The 16605-nt window shown below is 44.9% G+C and overlaps 1 protein-coding gene across 1 annotated transcript; it reads right to left on the bottom strand.

Annotated features, from left to right (window-relative positions):
* Nucleotides 1-2031: 2031 nt before the first annotated feature.
* On the bottom strand, nucleotides 2032-4204 carry polr2j (RNA polymerase II subunit J). Its single transcript, XM_029626010.2, has 4 exons — nucleotides 4037-4204; nucleotides 3412-3501; nucleotides 3146-3320; nucleotides 2032-2608 (listed from the first exon to the last, which is right to left on the bottom strand). The coding sequence occupies exons 1-4, from the start codon at nucleotides 4087-4089 to the stop codon at nucleotides 2573-2575; spliced, it is 354 nt and encodes a 117-aa protein (XP_029481870.1). The 5' UTR covers nucleotides 4090-4204; the 3' UTR covers nucleotides 2032-2572.
* Between the last annotated feature and the right edge of the window lie 12401 nt (nucleotides 4205-16605).

The raw sequence follows: 16605 nt of genomic DNA, 5'->3' as shown, positions 1-16605 counted from the left end.
AGCCTTTGCTATGAGACTTGAAATTTAGCTCAGGTGCATCCTGTTTCCATTGATCATCCTTAAGTTAAGATGTTTCTACAACTTAATTGGAGTCCTCCTGTGGTAAATTCAATTGATTGGACATGATTTGGAAAGGCACACCTGTCAAAGGTCCCATAGTTGACAGTGCATGTCAGAGCAAAAACCAAGCTATGAGGTTGAAGGAATTTTCCATATAACTCTGAGACAGGATTGTGTTGAGGCACAGATCTGGGGAAGGGTACCAAAATAAATTCTGCAGCTTTGAAGGTTCCCAAGAACACAGTGGCCTTCATCATTCTTAAATGGAAGAAGTTTGGAACCACCAAGATTCTTCCTAGACCTGGCTGCTCAGCCAAACTGAGCAATTGGGGGAGAAGGGCCTGGTCAGGGAGGTGACCAAGAACCCGATGGTCACTCTGACAGAGCTCTGTAGTTCCTCTGTGGAGATGGTAGAAACTTCCAGAAGGACAACCTTCTCTGCAGCACTCCACCAATTAGGCCTTTATGGTAGTGTCTAGACGGAAGCCACTCCTCAGTAAAATGCACATGACAGCTAGCTTGGAGTTTGCTAAAAGGAACCTGAAGGACTCTCAGACCATGAGAAAAAGGATTCTCTGGTCAGATGAAACCAAGATTTAACTTTTTGGCCTGAATGCCAAGCGTCACGTCTGGAGGAAACCTGGCACCATCCCTACGGTAAAGGATAGGGGTGGCAGCATCATGCTGTGGGGATGTTTTTAGCAGCAGGGATTGGAAGACTAGTCAGGATTGAGGGAAAGCTGAACGGAGCAAAGTAGAGAGATCCATGATGAAAACCTGCACCAGAGCGCTCAGGACCTCAGACTGGGGCGAAGGTTCACCTTCTAACAGGACAACGACCCTAAGCACACAGCCAAGACAACACAGGAGTGGCTTCGGGACAAGTCTCTGAATGTCCTTGAGTGGCCCAGGCAAAGCCGGACTTGAACCTATTCAAACATCTCTGGAGAAACCTGAAAATAGCTGTGCAGCAACGCTCCCCATCCAACCTGACAGAGCTTGGGAGGATCTGCAGAGAAGAATGGGAGAAACTCCCCAAATACAGGTTTGCCAATCTTGTAGCGTCATACTCAAGAAGACCTGAGGCTGTAATCGCTGTGAAAGGTGCTTCAACAAAGTACTGAATAAAGGGGCTGAATACTTATGTAAATGTGAGTTTTTTTTGTATTACTTTGAATACATTTGCAAAAATGTCTAAACCTGTTTTATCTTTAGTCATTATGGGGTATTGTGTGTAGATGAGGGAAAATAACAATTGAATCATTCTAAATAAGGCTGTAAGGTAACTTTGTGGAAAAGTCAAGGGGTCTGAATACTTTCCGAATGCGCTGTATATGTACAAATTACCTCGACTAACCTGTACCCTTGTACATTGACTCGGTACCGGTACCCCCTGTAGCTTGCCTCATTGTTTTGTGTAACTTTAAAAAAAACTTTTTTTACTTTAGTTTATTTAGTAAATATTTTCTTAACCGCATTGTTGGTTAAGGGCCTGTAAGCATTTCACGGTAAGGTTGTACCTGTTGTATTTGGCGCATGTGACAACTTAAATTACATTTGTAAACGGACTTATCTCATAGAACAAAATGTATAAGACCTAAGCCTGTGTTACCCTCAGACCTTATTTTTTGCATTCATCACAAAACCCCATTCTTTTCCACCATAGGAATGGATGAAAAAACCAGAGGTAACTCATTACCGTTTTTTAGGACTACAAGCTGGCGAGCTCTATAGGGCGGGGTGGTCGTCACTAGTTAACACAGCCACAGTCGTAAACCCTGCCTATTTCTAAAAGGTTTCTTCTTAAAATTCAATGTTTAACCCAAACTCAACCACACTGCTAACTTTCTGCCTAACCAAAAAGCTCATTTTTGTTTTCATTAAGTTAAGATAGACAAGTTAGACTTTGTGGCTGTGCTAACTAGTGACAACCCTATTGGGGAGCTGGCTATAACATTACATGAAAATAAATATTACAAGAATGATTTATTGAAAAACAAACCTTAACTGTTCACACTATTATTCTCGGAAAATGTAGGGCCAAATAAGGAGCATGTTGGGCATTGTAAAACTAAAGCATTTAAGCGGAATGGATATCATGAAAAATATTTCCATGTAATAAAGTTTTAAACCATGCTTGTCATCTTTCAGCACATACCTAACAAACTACAGTATTGAATTCAAATTAGTAAAACATGTGATTCTGTTTTGAATTAACCAATCCACTGTATGATCTCAGAATCTGTTTCAAATCACCAATTTCCTTATGTTTCAGTGTGTGAAAAAAGTATTATTTAACAGATACAATGACATCCATTCTTGCAAATATGTTACCGTGATCTAGAATGAAAACTCACTCAAAACGCCATTCAGTACTTTGTATACAGAGGCCATGCTGTGCCAAGCATGGCAGTAATGGTAAGTCCAAAACAGAGTCATTTTATAGAATCCTGGTCAAATGAAATGTGATCTTCAAAGTGACATCTTCTTTCCCAACATTATGTACCAATCCTCATTCAATTCCTTCTTGCTTGTCTTTAATTGCAACCTGAAACAAAGTTGAGAGATATGAATTTAGTAGTTACACATTCTGCTGATCAAGTAGGTCTATACTCACCAATTTGTATTATTATTAGTTTTCAAAAATACATTTCCATTTTAGTCATTTAGCAGATGCTCTTATCGAGAGCAACTTAAATGAGTGAGTGCATACATTTTCATACAGGTCCCCCATGGGAAACCAACTCACAACCCTGGCATTGCAAGTGCCATGCTCTACATCACAGGACAGGCTCGAGGTAATGGCTGGAGCGGAATAGGTGGAATGGTATCAAATAATCAAAACACATGGTTTCTATGTGTTTGATGCCATTCGCACCGTTCCAGCCATTATAATGAGCAGTCCTCCCCTCTGCAACTTCCACCGGAGTACATACATTTTTGGCAAAGAATAATATTTTCCACAACCAGTTCTAGTATAGAGGACAATCCATATAATATTATATAGACAGTTCGCTACAGTAGAACTGTTCCACGAAACGTACCGATTAAGAGATGTGATGATGACGGTATCTCATGTACTCACCCTGAATCGCTCCTCCAACAAGGACAGCTCACTGATGAGGTCAGTGATTGCATTAGTGAAAGCCTCCTGAGGACTGTAGTCTGGTGTGGTCTGAACACGGATCACAATCTTGTGCTCCAGCGGATGAGGGACCTTGTAGCCAGCAAATAGCACTTGGGGGTCTTTCAGAAGTTGTCTGCAAATACAATACATTTTAGTTATGATTGAGAAGCTTTGCAATTATCGTTGATTAGACAAGAATCACAAAATTCAAGAATTGCACTCACTGTCTGATGATGTTACCAAGCGTGTGATCCTCTTTGTTCAACGTGAAGAGGCAGGCGTTAGGGACTTTTGTGTCCTTGATGATTGTGATTCTAAAAACATTTTTTTTGTAAGAGTATTTCACTTTCAGATTCATATTCAGTGGTAATGGCAGAACAATCATTGTAGCGTGTAAGTTAGCTGGCTAGTTTATGCTGAATTGAGCTAACTTATAGTAGGGAACAAAGCCATAACTATATAACTCTGGTAGCCAGTAGACGCGAATTTGCTAGCTGATAATACCTGACAGACTTCCCTAGCTGCTACTCTTTAGCCACTGGCAACGCACAAACATAGCATACTAGCTAACTGTCAGGCTATCAAATATGATATGGTGTAGCATGCTACCTATCTAGCTACTTCCTGAACCAGAATCTGGGAATCTCTTCTGAGAATCGCCATATTCAACGTCTCCTGTAAACACAGAATATGATTCAGACACTTCCTTACCTGGCAGTTAACTATGATCGCTAGCTAACCTAAACCAGAATAACAATAGCTAAATGAGCTAATCCTAGCTAGTTGAACGTCAGCAAGGGATCAAGTAATATGTTACAGTAGCTATCTAGCAATATGTATAAAACGTACTTCTTTTCCCCTTCAAACAACAGAAATGACTCGAATGCCGGTGGCGCGTTCATATTTGAACAGTTAGTTAACGTTAGTTATCTACGTAGTTGCATATAAGAATGCAGAAACAGCGAACACACAACACAGTTCTTGAATGAGGGACTCAATAGTTGGTGGGACCAACTTCCGGTAGCGTTTCTTATTAAGGGATTTCAAAATAAAGGTCTTCATACAAGATCTGTGCGTCTTGATGAGTGAAATCATAGAAATTATAGAGCCCTTATCAATGGCAGTCTGGACACCAACCTGTACCTCAAAAAGAGAATCAGAAGACGACTAAGGGATGCTTCAGAGTCTTGATTGAGAAGTGCATGGGACGATGAATGAGGAGATAAATAGGGAGGATAGGCACGGAGGTAAGGGCACTGATCCAAGTGATAAAGAGAAACTGCAGCGAAGGTGATCTTGAGGCAGTAGACCTGGACAGCTGGCTGAATGACTTCGAAAAGTTGAAAGTGGCGTTCAAGAAATGCACTGGAGAGATGGTTGAAATGATAGACAGCATGGCAGAAATGCAGTCCACCATAGCCGAGAGCAGAGTCCTCAAGCCTGAGAAAAATAACTCTGTCCAGAGCTTTGTAAGTTACTCCTACTTATTAAGTGTAGTCACATCTGCAATGTGTTATGAAGTAGTTATAGAGTATATCTAGAGATTGTCTATAACATAGCACTGTCCTGATTTGTTTGTTTGTTGTTTCTGGTCCTACAGAGATCAGGGAAGGTCTCTGGTCCTGTGTGGCATGACTGGCCTCTCACCTCTTGTGACTTCAGCACCACAGACCCTAGATGAAGCCCTATGGCCCTGCCCTCTGCTGTGGCCCCTCCCTCCCCAGAGGATGTCCCACGGCCTTTGACTCCTCCCAGCCCTGTCTATGCCTTTTTTGCTCCGCCTGGTGTGGAGTATTTCTTATACCACTGCAGCCCTTATCTGGACCCCATCACCAACCTGAGCGAGAACGGTAGGAAGCTGCTCCAGGAAATGGAGCAGGAAATAGCAGGAGTTGCCCAACAGGTAGGTTTTGGGAAGTGGTTGTCATTCCCTTCTACTATAGCTGTAAATTACCTGCAGGGTTGGGTAGGTTACTTTCTAAATGTAATCCTTTACAGTTACTAATTACCTGTCCAAAATTGAAATCAGTAACGTAACTTTTGGATTACCCAAACTCAGTAACGTAATCTGATTACATCCAGTTACTTTTAGATTACTTTCCCCTTAAGATGCATTAGAAGAAGCCAAAAATGTATGTTACCAATTGAACAACATCTATTGAAGGATACATCAGTGTTAAAGTTTACATAGCTGGTCATATATGGATGTTACATTTTACTTTATCGGGTTGGTTATGTAGGCTTCCTCTAACCTATGGGGTGGCAGGCAGCCTAGTGGTTAGGGTGTTGGACTAGTACCCAAAAGGTTGCCAGATCGAATCCCTGAGCTGACAAGTTAAAAATCTGTTGTTCTGCCCCAGAACAAGGCAGTTAACCCACTGTTCCTAGGCTGTCATTGAAAATAAGAATTTGTTCTTAACTGACTTTCCTAGGTAAATAAAGATAAAATATCACATTCTACTACATATAATAATACAATTAAATGATATCTTTACATTAAAAACCGAACTCTATCAGAATTCCAGTCATTCCAATAAATGTTATACCTTGGGCTCATTGATTCGAGTTGAAAAATACATGCTGCGCTCATGGAATGGCATGCTTTGAACACTACTGAAAAGTGCTATTTACATTTGAAAAATGTATGCCATATGTTGCAATTGCTATAGGCCTATTGTTAACATTTTGTTGGTGACACTTTGATATCTTGACAATATTCTGCTGTTTAAAGTGCAAATTCACAGATGAAACAATAGGGTTCACATGGAGTGTGACAGTTGAACTAAGCTCATGAGTAACTAATAAGTTATATTCTTCAAGCATCAATGGATATGTTTGGATATGTTTGGACACACCTACTCATTCAAGTGTTTTTCTTTTTTTGTGTAATAATAGTGAAGACATCAAAACTATAAAATAACATGTGTTAAAAGTGTTAAACAAGTGTTAAGTGTTAAACAAATCCAAATATATTTTATATTTTTCAAAGTAGCCACCCTTTGCCTTGATGACAGCTTTGCATTCTCTCAACCAGCCTCACCTGGAATGCTTTTCCAACAGTCTTGAAGGAGTTCCCACATATGCTGAGCACTTGTTGGCCGCTTTTACTTCAATCTGCGGTCCAACTCATCCCAAACCATCTCAATTGGGTTGAGGTTGGGTGATTGTGGAGGCCAGGTCATCTGATGCAGCGCTCCATCACTCTCCTTCTTGGTCAAATAGCCCTTATACAGCCTGGAGGTGTGTTGGGTCATTGTCCTGTTGAAAAACAAATGATAGTCACACTAAGCGCAAACCAGATGGGATGGCGTATCACTGCAGAATGCGTCCAAGGGGCCCGTTTTTAGGAACTCCGGGTGGAGTTCTTCACCATTGTGTTGGAATATAAGTTATTGTGATGGAGGCCAAGTCAAAGTGCTGAAAACATTCCATTTGGAGGGAAGCTGTACCTTCTCGTCTGTACACTATGAACCTCACTGTTCAGCCAAAGGGGGAGCTCTTTCTTTAGCCAGGTTGAGACCAGGAAATCCTCCCCCTGAGGGTAGATGTGGACTAGAGCCAACACACACTGCTGGACTGACTCTTTCGCTCTTGAATGCTTTATCCTGCACATAGTCCTCTAGAGTTCCTACATACAGTGCCTTCGGAAAGTATTCAGACCCCTTTACTTTTTCAAACAAAAAAATACGTTACAGCCTTATTCTAAAATGTATTAAATGTTTTTTTCCCCTCCTCAATATACACACAATGCCCCATAATGACAAAGCAAAAACAGGTTTTTATAAATGTTTGCAAATGTATTAAAAATAAAAAACAGAAAACCACATTTACATAAGTATTCAGACCCTTTACTCAGTACTTTGTGGAAGCACCTTTGGCAGCAATTATGGCCTCGAGTCTTCCTGGGTATGACACCACAAGCTTGGCACACCTGTATGTGGGACTTTCTCCCATTCTTCTCTGCAGATCCTCTCAAGCTCTGTCAGGTTGTATTTTTTTTGTATTTTCAGGTCTCTCCAGAGATGTTTGATCAGGTTCAAGTCTGGGCTGTGGCTGGGCCACTTAAGGACATTCAGAGACTTGTCCCGAAGCCACTCCTGCGTTGTCTTGGATGTGTGCTTAGGGTCGTTGTCCTGTTGGAAGGTGAACCTTCGCCCCAGACTGAGGTCCTGAGTGCTCCGGAGCAGGTTTTCATCAAGGATCTCTGTACTTTGCTCCGTTCATCTTTCCCTCGATCCTAACTATGTCCCAGCCAAAACCCTGAGGAGGCGTCTAGCTTTGAGAATGATTTAGCCCCTGCTATGTCCCAGAATATCTCCCCTCTGGTGGGCAGCTGAAAGTGTTTCCTTTTTACATACTTCTTTAGCTATTTTGAATCCATACAGTCTGAGTGAGCCGTCTTACTTCTCAACTATTACTAGTGAGTGGACACATTCAGTAGGCTCTTCTACTTTGTCTTGGATATGTAAGGACTCTAGCCTCAGTAGCTCTGCTTTTAGCTTGTCTCTTCGTGATAGTGGGACCTTTCTACAGTAGGTGCATGGATCACTGGTCTATATGGCTGCTCTTAACTCGATTTTGTGCTGCACCTTGAGTTTTCCTACTCCCTGAAAAACATCAGTATATGTATCCTCAACATTAGTCATTTCACCATTCACTGTATGAGCCTGTTTCACTAGACCCAGTAAGTTACATGACTTGAACCCAATGATGGGTGTTTTTTCTCTCTTTACTATGACAAACAGAACCTTGTGAGATCATCTACCTCCTGTACCAATGTGCATGTCCCTGAAGTGGCAATTGCTTCACCACTGTAAGCTTTCAGTATTATCTTTTGTTTTGTGTTCACCACTGGTTTTACCTGTAACCGTAACAATTCAGTCTATGGAATGATGTTGACCCGTGCTCTAGTGTCAAGTTTAAACACAATGTCAGTTCCATTAGTCTTGTATTTTTATTTAACCCAGTAAGTTGACTGAGAACACATTCTCATTTACAGCAACAAACTGGGGAAAAGAATGGCCAATCGAAAACTGGGGATGATTATGAGAGCCAGATTGGGAATTTAGCGTGGATTCCAGGGTAACACCCCTACTCTTACAATACGTGCCATGGGATCTTCAGTGACCATAGAGAGTCAGGACACCCATTTTACATCCCATCTGAAAGACAGCATCCTACACAGAGTAATGTCCCCAATCACTTCCCCGGGGCATTTTTCTTTAGACCAGAGGAAAGGGTGCCTCCTACTGGCTCTCCAACACCACTTCCAGCAGCATGTGGTCTCCCATCCAGGGATCAACCAGGACCAACCCTGCTTAGCTTCAGAAACAAGTCAACAGCGGGATGCAGGGTGGTATGCTGCTGGCTGTAGGTAGCTGTCCAGTCCTTGTCCAGTCCTTGTCCAGTCCTGCAAGTGCGACTGTTCCCACAAAAAGGTCACCCAAAGATCCATCACTGTCCTCGTTGTCACTGCTATTGTCCTGGTCCTCTTTGACACGGTGTACTGTATTTTGTTGTCTCCGCTGCCTGCATTTGAGTGCAAAGTGGTTCTTCATGCTACGGTTGTAACACTCTCTTTTCTATATGCTGGGCACTGGTGAAGTCTGTGCTCTCCTCCGCAGTTGCCGCACGAGAGCTGGTTCCCTGAAGTGCGCTGCTGACTGCTGTCGGCACTGTCCTTTGAAGTGAGCCTTTATGTTAGTTAGTGTGTCACTAAGAACACCACTGTCCATTGACCATATGCGACTCTGAGTCACTTCTCTAGCTTGACACATTTGTATTGCTCTTTCTAGTGTCAATTTATTCTCACCAAGTAACTTTTCTCTCAGCCCCTTGTCTCTCACCCCCATGACAATTCCATCTCGTATCAGCCAGTCTGCAATTTCACCAAAATTACACGACTGACGTTTCAGTTTCAAGTCCATAATAAATTCCTTTAATTTTTCATTCTGACATCTACTGTTGAAAACATACTTCTCAAATGTCTTGTTTCCTCATCCATTAGCTGAAAGCTGTTGAAAGCTGTTGTAGACATCAATGGCGTCGTCTTTTTCAGCCTCCTATCGCCGGTCAGATAGAAGATGAAACGCTGCTTGAACCGCTTCCATTGCTCTTCAACGTTTCTTTTAAGTTTCAGTTCTGCTAGAGGCTTTAGCTGCTCCATGTTGTTAGCCAGCTAGCACTGCAAAACAACTAGCTACATTTACATTTACATTTACATTTAAGTCATTTAGCAGACGCTCTTATCCAGAGCGACTTACAAATTGGTGCATTCATCTTATGACATCCAGTGGAACAGCCACTTTACAATAGTGCATCTAAATCTTTTAAGGGGGGTGAGAGGGATTACTTTATCCTATCCTAGGTATTCCTTAAAGAGGTGGGGTTTCAGGTGTCTCCGGAAGGTGGTGATTGACTCCGCTGTCCTGGCGTCGTGAGGGAGTTTGTTCCACCATTGGGGGGCCAGAGCAGCGAACAGTTTTGACTGGGCTGAGCGGGAACTGTACTTCCTCAGTGGTAGGGAGGCGAGCAGGCCAGAGGTGGATGAACGCAGTGCCCTTGTTTGGGTGTGGGGCCTGATCAGAGCCTGGAGGTACTGAGGTGCCGTTCCCCTCACAGCTCCGTAGGCAAGCACCATGGTCTTGTAGCGGATGCGAGCTTCAACTGGAAGCCAGTGGAGAGAGCGGAGGAGCGGGGTGACGTGAGAGAACTTGGGAAGGTTGAACACCAGACGGGCTGCGGCGTTCTGGATGAGTTGTAGGGGTTTAATGGCACAGGCAGGGAGCCCAGCCAACAGCGAGTTGCAGTAATCCAGACGGGAGATGACAAGTGCCTGGATTAGGACCTGCGCCGCTTCCTGTGTGAGGCAGGGTCGTACTCTGCGGATGTTGTAGAGCATGAACCTACAGGAACGGGCCACCGCCTTGATGTTAGTTGAGAACGACAGGGTGTTGTCCAGGATCACGCCAAGGTTCTTAGCGCTCTGGGAGGAGGACACAATGGAGTTGTCAACCGTGATGGCGAGATCATGGAACGGGCAGTCCTTCCCCGGGAGGAAGAGCAGCTCCATCTTGCCGAGGTTCAGCTTGAGGGGGTGATCCGTCATCCACACTGATATGTCTGCCAGACATGCAGAGATGCGATTCGCCACCTGGTCATCAGAAGGGGGAAAGGAGAAGATTAATTGTGTGTCGTCTGCATAGCAATGATAGGAGAGACCATGTGAGGTTATGACAGAGCCAAGTGACTTGGTGTATAGCGAGAATAGGAGAGGGCCTAGAACAGAGCCCTGGGGGACACCAGTGGTGAGAGCACGTGGTGAGGAGACGGATTCTCGCCACGCCACCTGGTAGGAGCGACCTGTCAGGTAGGACGCAATCCAAGCGTGGGCCGCGCCGGAGATGCCCAACTTGGAGAGGGTGGAGAGGAGGATCTGATGGTTCACAGTATCGAAGGCAGCCGATAGGTCTAGAAGGATGAGAGCAGAGGAGAGAGAGTTAGCTTTAGCAGTGCGGAGTGCCTCCGTGATACAGAGAAGAGCAGTCTCAGTTGAATGACTAGTCTTGAAACCTGACTGATTCGGATCAAGAAGGTCATTCTGAGAGAGATAGCGGGAGAGCTGGCCAAGGACGGCACGTTCAAGAGTTTTGGAGAGAAAAGAAAGAAGGGATACTGGTCTGTAGTTGTTGACATCGGAGGGATCGAGTGTAGGTTTTTTCAGAAGGGGTGCAACTCTCGCTCTCTTGAAGACGGAAGGGACGTAGCCAGCGGTCAGGGATGAGTTGATGAGCGAGGTGAGGTAAGGGAGAAGGTCTCCGGAAATGGTCTGGAGAAGAGGAGGGGATAGGGTCAAGCGGGCAGGTTGTTGGGCGGCCGGCCGTCACAAGACGCGAGATTTCATCTGGAGAGAGAGGGAGAAAGAGGTCAGAGCACAGGGTAGGGCAGTGTGAGCAGAACCAGCGGTGTCGTTTGACTTAGCAAACGAGGATCGGATGTCGTCGACCTTCTTTTCAAAATGGTTGACGAAGTCATCTGCAGAGAGGGAGGAGGGGGGGGGAGGGGGAGGAGGATTCAGGAGGGAGGAGAAGGTGGCAAAGAGCTTCCTAGGGTTAGAGGCAGATGCTTGGAATTTAGAGTGGTAGAAAGTGGCTTTAGCAGCAGAGACATGCACTGCACACTCCTTTAGCACCTGCATGTTTTTTTTTACCACAGTCTTGTTAGCCCAGTGGTTAGTAAGCTAACATTAGCTAAAGTTAGCTAGTTGACGTGAAGCCTCTTGGCTTCGTTCAGCATTTTCTACCAAAACTCGATGATGGATGAGACAACGGTGAGTTCTGTCACTCCTGGTACCATGTTGTATCATCTTGTCTAAGAAATACTAAAGAAAACAACTGTTCTTTAAAACATAAGTTCTTCTTTATTCAAGTTAACAGGAGCCGTACAAGAATTGTGCATTGAGCTGGGATCTCCCGCTCTCCCACCTCTCTGCGCGGGCTGTGCGTCCCCTAAGTGGTCACGTGGCCTCTGATACAATATGCCACATCTGGTAGCTAAGGAATTTAACCTAACTAGAGTGAGTATGAATTACTTGAAATCAAATCAAATCAAATCAAATTTTATTTGTCACATACACATGGTTAGCAGATGTTAATGCGAGTGTAGCGAAATGCTTGTGCTTCTAGTTCCGACAATGCAGTGATAACCAACAAGTAATCTAACTAACAATTCTAAAACTACTGTCTTATACACAGTGTAAGGGGATAAAGAATATGTACATAAGGATATATGAGTGAGTGATGGTACAGAGCAGCATACAGTAGATGGTATCGAGTACAGTATATACATATGAGATGAGTATGTAGACAAAGTAAACAAAGTGGCATAGTTAAAGTGGCTAGTGATACATGTATTACATAAGGATGCAGTCGATGATGTAGAGTACAGTATATACGTATGCATATGAGATGAATAATGTAGGGTAAGTAACATTATATAAGGTAGCATTGTTTAAAGTGGCTAGTGATATATTTACATCATTTCCCATCAATTCCCATTATTAAAGTGGCTGGAGTTGGGTCAGTGTCAATGACAGTGTGTTGGGCAGCAGCCACTCAATGTTAGTGGTGGCTGTTTAACAGTCTGATAGCCTTGAGATAGAAGCTGTTTTTCAGTCTCTCAGTCCCAGCTTTGATGCACCTGTACTGACCTCGCCTTCTGGATGATAGCGGGGTGAACAGGCAGTGGTTCGGGTGGTTGATGTCCTGATGATCTTTATGGCCTTCCTGTAACATCGGGTGGTGTAGGTGTCCTGGAGGGCAGGTAGTTTGCCCCGGTGATGCGTTTGCAGACCTCACTTCTGGAGAGCCTTACGGTTGAGGGCGGAGCAGTTGCCGTACCAGGCGGTGATACAGCCCGCCAGGATGCTCTCGATTGTGCATCTGTAGAAGTTCGTGAGTGCTTTTGGTGACAAGCCGAATTTCTTCAGCCTCCTGAGGTTGAAGAGGCGCTGCTGCGCTCTTCTTCACGACGCTGTCAGTGTGAGTGGACCAATTCAGTTTGTCTGTGATGTGTATGCCGAGGAACTTAAACTTGCTACCCTCTCCACTACTGTTCCATCGATGTGGATAGGGGGTGTTCCCTCTGCTGTTTCCTGAAGTCCACAATCATCTCCTTAGTTTTGTTGACGTTGAGTGTGAGGTTATTTTCCTGACACCACACTCCGAGGGCCCTCACCTCCTCCCTGTAGGCCGTCTCGTCGTTGTTGGTAATCAAGCCTACCACTGTTGTGTCAGTCCGCAAACTTGATGATTGAGTTGGAGGCGTGCGTGGCCACGCAGTCGTGGGTGAACAGGGAGTACAGGAGAGGGCTCAGAACACACCCTCAGGGGCCCCGTGTTGAGGATCAGCGGGGAGGAGATGTTGTTGCCTACCCTCACCAGCTGGGGGCGGCCCGTCAGGAAGTCCAGTACCCAGTTGCACAGGGCGGGGTCGAGACCCAGGGTCTCGAGCTTGATGACGAGCTTGGAGGGTACTATGGTGTTGAATGCCGAGCTGTAGTCGATGAACAGCATTCTCACATAGGTATTCCTCTTGTCCAGGTGGGTTAGGGCAGTGTGCAGTGTGGTTGAGATTGCATCGTCTGTGGACCTATTTGGGCGGTAAGCAAATTGGTGGGTCTAGGTGTCAGGTAGGGTGGAGGTGATATGGTCCTTGACTAGTCTCTCAAAGCACTTCATGATGACGGAAGTGAGTGCTACGGGGCGGTAGTCGTTTAGCTCAGTTACCTTAGCTTTCTTGGGAACAGGAACAATGGTGGCCCTCTTGAAGCATGAACAGCAGACTGGTATAGGGATTGATTGAATATGTCCGTAAACACACCGCCAGCTGGTCTGCAAATGCTCTGAGGGCGCGGCTGGGGATGCCGTCTGGGCCTGCAGCCTTGCGAGGGTTAACACGTTTAAATGTCTTACTCACCTCGGCTGCAGTGAAGGAGAGACCGCATGTTTTCGTTGCAGGCCGTGTCAGTGGCACTGTATTGTCCTCAAGGGGCAAAAAGTTATTTAGTCTGCCTGGGAGCAAGACATCCTGGTCCGTGATGGGCTGGGTTTCTTCTTGTAGTCCGTGATTGACTGTAGAACATGCCTCTTGTGTCTGAGCCATTGAATTGAGATTCCACTTTGTCCCTGTACTGACCTTTAGCTTGTTTAATAGCCTTGCGGAGGAATAGCTGCTTTGTTTATATTCGGACATGTTACTTGATTAAAAGCAGTGGTTCGCGCTTTCAGTTTCACGCGAATGCTGCCATCAATCCACGGTTTCTGGTTTGGGAATGTTTTTATCGTTGCTATGGGAACGACATCTTCGACGCACGTTCTAATGAACTCGCACACCGAATCAGCGTATTCGTCAATATTTTCATCTGACGCAATACGAAACATGTCCCAGTCCACGTGATGGAAGCAGTCTTGGAGTGTGGAGTCAGCTTGGTCTGACCAGCGTTGGACAGACCTCAGCGTGGGAGCCTCTTGTTTAAGTTTCTGCCTGTAGGCAGGGATCAACAAAATGGAGTCGTGGTCAGCTTTTCCGAAAGGGGGCGGGGCAGGGCCTTATATGCGTCGCGAAGTTAGAGTAACAATGATCCAAGGTTTTTCCACCCTGGTTGCGCAATCGATATGCTGATAAAATTTAGGAGTCTTGTTTTCAGATTAGCTTTGTTAAAATCCCCAGCTACAATGAATGCAGCCTCCGGATAAATGGTTTCAGTTTGCAAAGAGTTAAATAAAGTTCGTTCAGAGCCATCGATGTGTCTGCTTGGGGGGGATATATACGGCTGTGATTATAATCGAAGAGAATTCTCTTGGAAGATAATGCGGTCTACATTTGATTGTGAGGAATTCTAAATCAGGTGAACAGAAGGATTTGAGTTCCTGTATGTTTCCTTCATCACACCATGTCTTGTTAGTCATGAGGCATACGCCCCGCCGCTCTTCTTACCAGAAAGATGTTTGTTTCTGTCGGCGCGATGCGTGGAGAAACCCGTTGGCTGCACCGCATCGGATAGCGTCTTCCCAGTAAGCCATGTTTCCGTGAAGCAGAGAACATTGCAGTCTCTGATGTCCCTCTGGAATGCTACCCTTGCTCGGATTTCATCAACCTTGTTGTCAAGAGACTGGACATTGGCAAGAAGAATGCTCGGGAGTGGTGCGCGATGTGCCCTTGTCCGAGTCTGACCAGAGGACCGCTACGTTTCCCTCTTTTTCGGAGTCGTTTTCTTGGGTCGCTGCATGCCCTATCCATTCCGTTGTCCTGTTTGTAAGGCAGAACACAGGATTCGCCTCTGAAAACATATTCTTGGTCGTACTGATGGTGAGTTGACGCTGATCTTATATTCAGTAGTTCTTCTCGACTGTATGTAATGAAACCTAAGATGACCTGGGGTACTAATGTAAGAAATAACACGTAAAAAACCAAAAAACTGCATAGTTTCCTAGGAACGCGAAGCGAGGCGGCCATCTCTGTCGGCGCCGGAAGTAACCTCCCTGACACTCTGAAGTGTCAGGTGAAGTGAAGACTGGCGAGTTTGGGCCTTGCCCTGATGATGACAAAGATGAATCTGACCCAGTGGTACTGAGATTTTTGGAGAGAATGGATCCTTGCTGTATGCCTTATCCATATGTGGTGTCAGGTTGGGTGAAAAGAGGTTGGGGACTGTTGAATTGGTGAAAGTAACTGGAAGTGGACTTGTGATGATTTTTTTAGTGTGTCTTCCACCCAGAGGGAGTGGTGTCTCCGCACCATGAGCCTTGGGACAAGACCTGTGACTTGCTTTCCTCTCCGAAGCAGGGCGCAGTTGAAAGGAGTGATAAATGGGGTAGCATTAAGTGTTGTGGAGGATCAACTGAAATGGAAGATTCCTGGTGTCTGATCTGCCATTTGGTGCGACACAGACCTAGTGGAGAGTGTGGTGAAACAGAAAACACTGTCTGTCCTGCTGAGTTTTGATGCAGTCTTTACCCCAAAAAAGTAAAGTTAGGGTGTGTCAGTTATCCCATGAGAGCTTTTGTCCCGAACCCATTATGGTGTTTTGGGTGCCAAGTTTTATGGTCATGCAGCAGTGTGTAGGAGGGAGATACCTAGTTGTGAGAAGTGTGCAGGAGGGCATGAAACAAAGGAATGTGTAGCACAGGAGGCTACTGAGGAGAGGATGGCTCATAATAATGACCGGAACGAAGCGAATAGAATGACATCAAATACATGGGAACCATGGGTCGAGGGCAAGGGATCCTTAGAGGCTCCCTGTGAGTATGCCGAGACCAATAGAGGTATAGGAATAACATATGCTTCAGTAAGGTTGGCTTCTTAGCGTTCATAGCCATGGTTATGGTTAACTGACTGCAGAAATTGAATGTAAATCACAGAAAATAGATGTTCTGGTGGCAGCTGTAGAAAAGTACTTGGTTTACAAGGTTTTTCTGCAGAAGAGCTACAAGGTGTATTGAACAATAGGGTCCCGTCTTCACAGGCTGCCGGCTTGGTGTAGGATCAGATAAGGCCAAAGTAGTGGAATAGTGGTAAGGTTTTAAAGAGTGTAGGGTTAGTTGGTAGGGCAAATTTTTCTTCTGTTTCCCCATTCTGTTCCCCCTCTCCTTTTTGTCACAGTGGGGATTTCTCTATTGAGTAAATTCTTTCCTCTCCTTTGTGACCCGAAACGAAGAGTGTATCAATTCGTTGGTAGGCAAATGGAAGACAACCATTCACTCCTCGATTCCCTCCTTTAGGCGAGGAAGCACAAGTGTCCTTCACTGAAAAGTTTTGAAATCTGCCACACCCCCTTTAAATCATCTATCGTTTTCTGGAATGAGAAAAGCATACACACATTTAAAAACGTTATGCTACGTATCCTTTCATGTATAAAA

The sequence above is a fragment of the Oncorhynchus nerka genome, linkage group LG22 (genome assembly GCF_034236695.1).
Source record: "Oncorhynchus nerka isolate Pitt River linkage group LG22, Oner_Uvic_2.0, whole genome shotgun sequence".
NCBI classification, from domain to species: Eukaryota; Metazoa; Chordata; class Actinopteri; order Salmoniformes; family Salmonidae; genus Oncorhynchus; species Oncorhynchus nerka.
Note: the sequence above shows the minus strand (reverse complement) of the source record. Positions and strands in the feature narration are given on the sequence as shown.

Coding starts and splice junctions, on each gene's coding strand:
- polr2j (XM_029626010.2), bottom strand. CDS start 4,089: ATGAACGCGCCACCGGCATTCGAGTCATTTCTGTTGTTTGAAGGGGAA. Junction 3,502..4,036: donor TTGTTTGAAGGGGAAAAGAA/GTACGTTTTATA, acceptor AAATGTTTTTAG/AATCACAATCATCAAGGACA. Junction 2,609..3,145: donor TGTTGGAGGAGCGATTCAGG/GTGAGTACATGA, acceptor ACTTTGTTTCAG/GTTGCAATTAAAGACAAGCA.